The 7,319-nt window shown below is 41.3% G+C and overlaps 1 protein-coding gene across 5 annotated transcripts in view; it reads right to left on the bottom strand.

The window, feature by feature from the left end:
• Positions 1–1,485: 1,485 nt before the first annotated feature.
• The window catches only part of ACTN1 (actinin alpha 1), an 85,605-nt gene continuing 79,771 nt past the window's right edge, over positions 1,486–7,319 (bottom strand). For 2 of the 5 annotated variants that reach the window (XM_032188379.1, XM_032188380.1), the window contains exons 19-21: positions 5,937–6,017; positions 3,692–3,850; positions 1,486–1,884 (exon numbers count right to left, since the gene is read on the bottom strand). In XM_032188379.1, the coding sequence (XP_032044270.1) occupies positions 1,726–1,884; positions 3,692–3,850; positions 5,937–6,017 (399 nt within the window). In that variant the 3' untranslated portion in view covers positions 1,486–1,725. Of the gene's footprint in view, positions 1,885–3,691; positions 3,851–5,339; positions 5,406–5,936; positions 6,018–7,319 lie in introns of all 5 variants that reach the window. The other 3 variants (XM_032188381.1, XM_032188383.1, XM_032188384.1) reach the window with 2 other exon arrangements.

Here is a 7,319-nt window from a genome sequence, read left to right as displayed (position 1 = left end):
GGAGGTGCAGTGGCAGACATTACCACCCCCTCTCCCAGATACAGCATGCAGATGTTGTCAGGTTGGGATACCTCACAGCATACTGCTGTGGTTTTTACGGTGTGTCACACTCAAGGTCAGGAATGAACCCGAAAGCTGTACTGAACCCAAGTACAATTCTTTCCTCAGGACTCAGCTTTGCCCTAGGAAACAGAAGGCAATTCTGCTGAGAGCTGCAGGAGTTCATTGTGAATCTGTGAATGAATTCTCAGCTCCCGCAGGCTAGTCACTTCAGAATAAAAACCGCCCTCAGGACTGGAGGCAGCAGTATGTGGTTATACCTAAAAAGCCCACTTGAAACACATCATGAAGCACTAATGAAGATTTTTGTCCTTAAGTCCATGTTTCCTAAAAAGTTGTGGGAGGGCAAGAAATGTCTTTGTAACACAAAATGTCTGGGAAGGGATTAGCTGCTTCCCTTTGCTAATTTTCAGGTGCGTGCGTTTGCTTCTACTTTATGATTCGTTACAGGTCCTTAAAGAGATGTTTCGCAGGCTGCTTTCTTTTGAATGTCTGATACGAAGATGTTCTTGAGTGCTCTGGAAGAATTTACAGTGTCAGAAGATGCGATATTAAAAGCAGTGAGATATTGAATGCTGAGCATGGAACAGTGGAGGAACTTCTCATTAGATGGTTCAAAATATGGTGATTGTTTGTATAGCTCTAGTAACAAATTCTGTACTGTTTTCTAAGGAATAATGAGGATATTGTTCCTAGAGGTGTGTGTGTGTAAGGAATGGTTAAAAATGGTATAAATCTAATTTAAAGTGGTCAGAAATCTGTGAAATTTCCAACTTAATTAAACGAAAATTAAAAGTTAAGGGAGAGGGAAGATGACATTCAAAGGACTGTAATTTTGATGAAAAAACATTTTGGATTCTCTTCTTCGTGCCTGTGGTTTCAATTAAAGAGGATTAAACATTTACTGTACAAATGAATAAAGTCTAGATTTGTTATCACAAGAAATTTTTAATATGGTTTGTGACAAGCAATATCAAAGTTATCAACTCTCAAGCTTCATGTTCTGAAACCAGACAACTCTCAGCAACAAAAAAAGTTGTGCACTGATAAACATAGGAGGCATATTGTATTTTTTAATTAAATATGAAAACATGAGCTGTGTACATTATTTTTTCCCTAGAAAACACAGCAATTTCAAAAGTTTATCATAAAATATTTTCATGAAATGAGTGAACCAGCAAACACATGCACTTGTGTGCCTTCCCCCCTCCAAAGATAAACGTGATAAAGAGACATACGCAAATGTAAAAGTTAACAGAACAAGTGGCGTTTTGTTGTTGTTTGGTTCTTTTTGGAAAGGATGGAATGTAACATTGTGCTCGACTTTCTATGTCACAACAAAAAATATTTGGTGTAATATTTTAACATTTTCATTTTAAGTTTCAATCTGGTGGAGAAAAATACCTTTTTTTCTATAATAAAATATGTCTGTTCTTTTTAAAACGTAACTTTTTTTGCACAAAATAATTTTGTAAACTGTCATTTCAAGGGCAAGGTAGGCGGTGTCATGTCAATGTCCTCCCCCCCACTTAAAAATGTGATCTGTTATCTGAAGCAAAACAGGGAAACACAAAAAAGAGCGGAGCAGAGGCTGCTTTGCAAAGAGAAAGAAGGGTGTGTTGGACGGGGGAGAGGGGAGGGAGCGTGTGGTGGGACAGAAAAAAGTTAAAGGTCACTTTCGCCATAGAGCGCTGTGGAGAAGGACATGTAGTCCAGGGCACCGGGTACGGCATCACGGCCGTTGTAGGGTGCCATTCTAGCAATGCAGTATTCAGCCTGATCAGGAGGCAGTTCCCGCCGCAATTCGTCCACAGTGATGTAGTTCTGCAACAAGGAGACAAGATAAGGCAAATGTTATTTTCAGAAGACTGACCTTCCTCCCGGGACAATCGCTCCCTGTCCCCCAAGGGCAGCAGATGACAGGGACAGACCACAGCTAGACTAGGACTGTACATCCGTAAACAGTTTGGCCAATAATATGTTTTAAAAAATGGATAGGAGGATTGTTTTTGCAGGAGAGATGCTGGCACACCTAAAGAAAAGACCTGGTGGTAGGTCAGGTAAATTGTTAGCGTGAAATTGACCCTTTTCGTTGAAAGTGGAGGTCCTACTGAAGGCAAATAGAAGGAAGCAGTTTAATTTGGATCCTGCTCTCACTGGCAGTGGTTCATGACACTTGGGAATTGCTGTTGCCTCTCTTCAGACCACAGAAAGGAGCCATCCCCACTAGCACTGGTTGGTGGCACTGATGCAGGCAGCAGACAAGCCAACACTTCCTCTTGCTTTCACAGATCTGCTGACAATCTTTGCCTTTCACAACATACATTTTTAATAGGCAAGTAAAATGTCTTACATAAAACTGACTTCTGGAAGCTCATTCAGCTGAGGTGAGGCTAGCTTGGCTTCTCTTCATGCAGCTGGTAACAGTAACTGCCTGTTTGCTAACCAACATGTTGTATTTAGCTAACTGACTCCCTTGCAGTCTTCTGAAAAATGGCTCAGGTTTCAGAGCATCTCTCTCTCTCCTTTGACTTTCTATACGTTTTTTCATGTCTTTCAGTTTCATGACTGGAATTAATAAGATTTTTCTTCATAATGAAATCCTGTCTGATTCATGTTGTAGTCACTGAAGCATATTAAACACTGAAAATTTTATTTGAAGTACTGTACAGAGTAGATGAGTTAGTAAATAAAACTCTATGCCAAAAAACTTATTTATTCAGTGTTTTAGCTTGTCACAATAAGCTGGAATTTTCAAGCCTTGAAAGACAATAGAACTGGCTTTAGTCAGGTATAATGCCTTAGAGAAAAATGGGCATCATAAGTTTCTACATTATTGGTTATTAAAAGATTATTAGTAAAACACAGAAAACAGTAGTGGATGAAAGGATAACTCATCACAACCAAAGAAATTTCTTGTGAGATGAACAAAATCATTAGCAAATACAGAGAATCATTAATAATTGATATACTACTTATTTATGCAGTTGTAGCAAAGATTAGTGGGGATTTTTATATGAGAAAAATAAGAATATATTTATTTTTATATCAGCTGGCTCCACTGATGCAAATTTAGAAAATTAGTATTTTACATTCATTCTGTGAGTTTTCCTATTTTTGGCCAATTTCTATTATTAAAAGATGCCCTTTTTAAATCACAGAACTTGCATACAGAGCATATCCTCAATGAAAATCTAGTATTGATCATATAACAGCAGTAGTGATATATACAAAGATCACCTCAAGTTTACAGCTAATAGCTCTTTTTCTTGAAAAATATTTTTAAATAGTTTTTTATTCTTGAAAAACTAACAGTTTTTCAAAACTATTTTTTGAACCATCTGTTGAATCTGTTCATACATTTTGAAATAACAAATTGCAGCTAAGCTCTTAATTCAATTTTTAATGCCAGAGTGGGCAGCATAGTTCTGACTGACAGAGGAACAGGACTTCAGTTGCTTGGCAGGCTGCCTGTTAACCCACACTTTAACCCTGTACTCCTCTAGCACTGCACAGTGGTCTTGTGAAAACTCTCCTTGCTAGAGAGCACTCCCCTTGACACTCTTGGAGACAGGAGGGAAAAAGGGAAGCAGGAGCAATGAAGATTGGAAAGGAGGATGTAGAGCCTCACCTTATCTCCAGCCAGGATCTTGAAGGAAGCCATAACCTGGTCAGCAGTATCTGTGTCTGCTGTTTCCCGGGACATGAAGTCGATGAAGGCCTGGAACGTCACTACACCCAGGCGATTAGGGTCGACGATGCTCATGATGCGGGCAAACTCTGCCTCCCCCTGGGGAACAAGACAGGCATGTAAGCCAGGATGCTTGGGCAGCAGTGCTATGACAGTGGGGAACAACTGTTCTGCAGCACATCTTACAGCTAGGAAAACAAAGCCAGACAGTAACAACTTCAACCTTTTGTCAGAATTTTCTTTTTTAATCTGTCTGTTGTGTACAAAGGCTTCCCAATCATTTGTCCTTTGGAATAAAATACTTTCAGCTGTGACCTAGGATAACATCCAGCTCCATCTGGCTCTAGGACAACACTCCTATCAGGGAACAATGTCACACAGACCTCAGGGGAAGATGCAGCTTTCTCTGTACTACATGTTGTGCTAGATGCCTGTAGCGATATTGGGAGATCTGCATTCCTCAAATCCTTTTACTTTCATTTACTAGAAGAGAACTTTTATGGTTCTCCTCAGCTGCCAGAACAGCATCCACCAGAAGAAACCTCTCTGGGGGCCCTTAATATTATCTTGTTCATCCTAATTAGACAGGCTTTGGAAAAGGACTTGCAGATCCGAAGAGGCCCAGGGAAGTATAGCCTTTACAGGAAAGGTGCTACAGGTAAGTTTGCTAGAGAGGCCAAAACCCTGTAGCAACTTTTTTATTCCTTTTTTTATTTTTTATTCTTTCATATAAACAATTATCTATTTTCATCTCTGGGACTCCTTCCTCCCCAGGTAAGGAGGAAGGGGAAAGCACAGCTGAGTCTTCTCCTGGGAACAGGCTCTTCTAACACCTCTAGATCAGTACACCTGCAAGATTAATTGAGGTGTCTAATCAAATGTTACTACAGCTTGGCACACTACTTTAAAGAGTCTGTGTTTACACTGGGCTGATAAGTATGACAAATCAACACAGCTTTGCCTGGTATCGGGAACAAAGGTACTGAGCGTACAGTTCAACATTTCTGCACTACGCTGTTCTCCTGCCCGTTAATGAACCTCAGTCTTTGGGGAAGCTCTCCCCATTAGTTATCATGCCTCTCCAGGTGCCCTGTTCCTGTTGTGAATACGCAGGTACTCTGGTGAGGAAAAAGCTACAGGGAAGATGACTGGAACTTAAACCTACTTACACGAACAGGAAGATGGATGTGAAATAAGTGAATGAGAGGAGTGGCATCTGAGTGTACTCAGAAATCAGGCTGTGCATATGTCCAGATGAGTTCAACTGATGCCCAGGGCTGGGGAGCTTATATGCCACTGTGCATACTGCACAGAGCGATATGAAAAATTTATTGTTTCTTCCACTTGTAGCTGCACAGTTTGATAAATACAACTCTTATTTGACATACACAGGAATTAGACAATGATTTCATTTTTTTTTAACCTTCAGCTACTGCTGCGAGACAAGAATTTTACATGTGCTAGATTTAACTTCCACTGCTGGAAAGCAAGACTGCGTTTACCTTGATTCGCTACACATTCTCCCTTTCTTTTTGAAGGTGGCTATAAGAATCACTTTGAACAGGAGTGACAGAGGGCTCTACATTACCATATTGTAACCCATGGAGATAAGGCAGGCTCGGAAATCTTCACAATCCATCATACCAGTCTTCTTCTACAGAGAGTGATGCAAAGATGGAAAAAGCCAAGAAAGAAAAGGGAGACCAGGCCAGGGAGAAATGAACCCACAGGAGACATTACAAAGAATGAGTTTTAGGAAGAAAGTATTTACAAGACAATGAAAAACAATACAACACAGGTAGTTTGTGAAACCATAAAGAAATAAAGGTAGTTTTGGAAATGAAACAGTTTACACGCAAGGGACACGTTGATGATGAAAAAGAGGAATGAAGATATCAAGCAAGACCGATTGAGAGACGGACAAGAGAAGGATTGTTAAGTGACACAGACATAAATGGAATAGTTTGAAGATATAAAAGGAATTTGCCGAAGACAAACAATTAGGGAATTAAGAAGGAATAGATACCAAGGTACATTTAGGAAGGAAGGAGTATAGAAAAATGATGCATTTACAGTCAAACACAAGAATGATAGATGGATTAAGACAAACAAGAAAAGAAAGGAAAAAAACTGTTATTTTTTCACAGTTTAATATCTGGCTGTGTTCACCACTAGCATTCAGTACCTGTGCATCGTTTCCAATATCGTAACCCAAGCTGATGAGACAGGCTTTGAATTCCTCAGGGCCAAGTGTGCCGGAGTGGTCCTGGTTATGCGGTGTGCCAGGCAGCAGGACATGCAGTGCCAGTGGGGTGACGGTGTGGGCAGAAGGAAGGGAGACACAGAGGAGATCAAAGGGAGGCGGAAAGACAACAAATAGGTGCCCCATGCAGTGGGTGAGAGGAGGGAGAGGAAGAATGACATGCAGATAGAAAGATAGGGAAGAAAAATAAAAAGTGCACAACATTAGATATCACAATGACATTTCAGGATGTGCTAAAAATGCTCTTGGAACAGTTCCTTCTGAGAAAGCTCGTCACATCTTGAGAGCATTTCAGTGACAAAAACAGTCAATGCTCAGAAGCCTCAAGATCTCAATCTCCCAAGTGAATTGCTCGCATCACTGCTTGTTATCCATAGTGCCAGAAGCCCTGTGTTTCGCTAGTAACCTGGAGTGCAGGTAAGCAGGCAGAGGCAGTGGGAAGCATTGCCTTATTCTTCTAGTCAAAAGTCCCACCAAAGGAGTAGGTGAGGGCAGGTATGTTTGGCAACACACCCGAGGAAGCTGAGCTGTCAGGGCATCCCACGAACAGACAAAGAAAAACAGCTGAAGCTCAAGGGAGCAGTGTTATTGCTGTATTTATGAGACCTGCACATAAGGTGGAGCTTTGACTGGCAAGGCTGTTTGAAGTGCTCAGCTCTGAAAACAGCACTGCTGTACAGCATGGCACAACGTGGCTTGGCAGCTGCTCTTCCCTTTCCTCATTCCCCATTCCCCAAACATCAGTGTTTGGATGTACCCATGATCACAAACTATGACAGGAACTGAGAATCCCCATTTGCCCCGCAAAATTTTTGCTCAGGCAGCCCCAGGCATTGAAGAACCCCTGCCTGCAGCCACCATCTCTGGCCAGAGAAAGAAAGCTACAGACAGGATTGTGGGGCAAATTCCATGTGACTTTCCTCAAACAATCAGCTTTTTAAAGCCAGACTTAAGCCTTCATAATTCAAACAGACAGCTGAAGATTGGGAAAGACATTTTTTCTCTGCATTATCATTCAGACTGTTGTGCAGGAAGGGGCAAATGACATGAAAGTCAAAATATAAAACTTACAGTGCTTTCTGGGTTCTTCTGCCAAGGAAAGAAGCTATGTTTTTGGTTTTCCTTTGGCAGCTAGAGAGGGGCTGAAATGGCTAGTGCTCAGCAATCTGAAAACATTGCCAGCCTCTGAGAGGGCCCTGTTCTCTGGAGACCTTTCAAACAGTCTGACCGGTGCAGCAAATGGTGGAGAGCACCTACATTTGCATCTTACTTAGTATCTCTGCAGGCGCACGGATTTCCAGACAA

Source organism: Aythya fuligula, chromosome 5 (assembly GCF_009819795.1).
Source record: "Aythya fuligula isolate bAytFul2 chromosome 5, bAytFul2.pri, whole genome shotgun sequence".
Classification (NCBI taxonomy): Eukaryota; Metazoa; Chordata; class Aves; order Anseriformes; family Anatidae; genus Aythya; species Aythya fuligula.
This window is presented reverse-complemented; position numbering and strand designations above follow the sequence as displayed.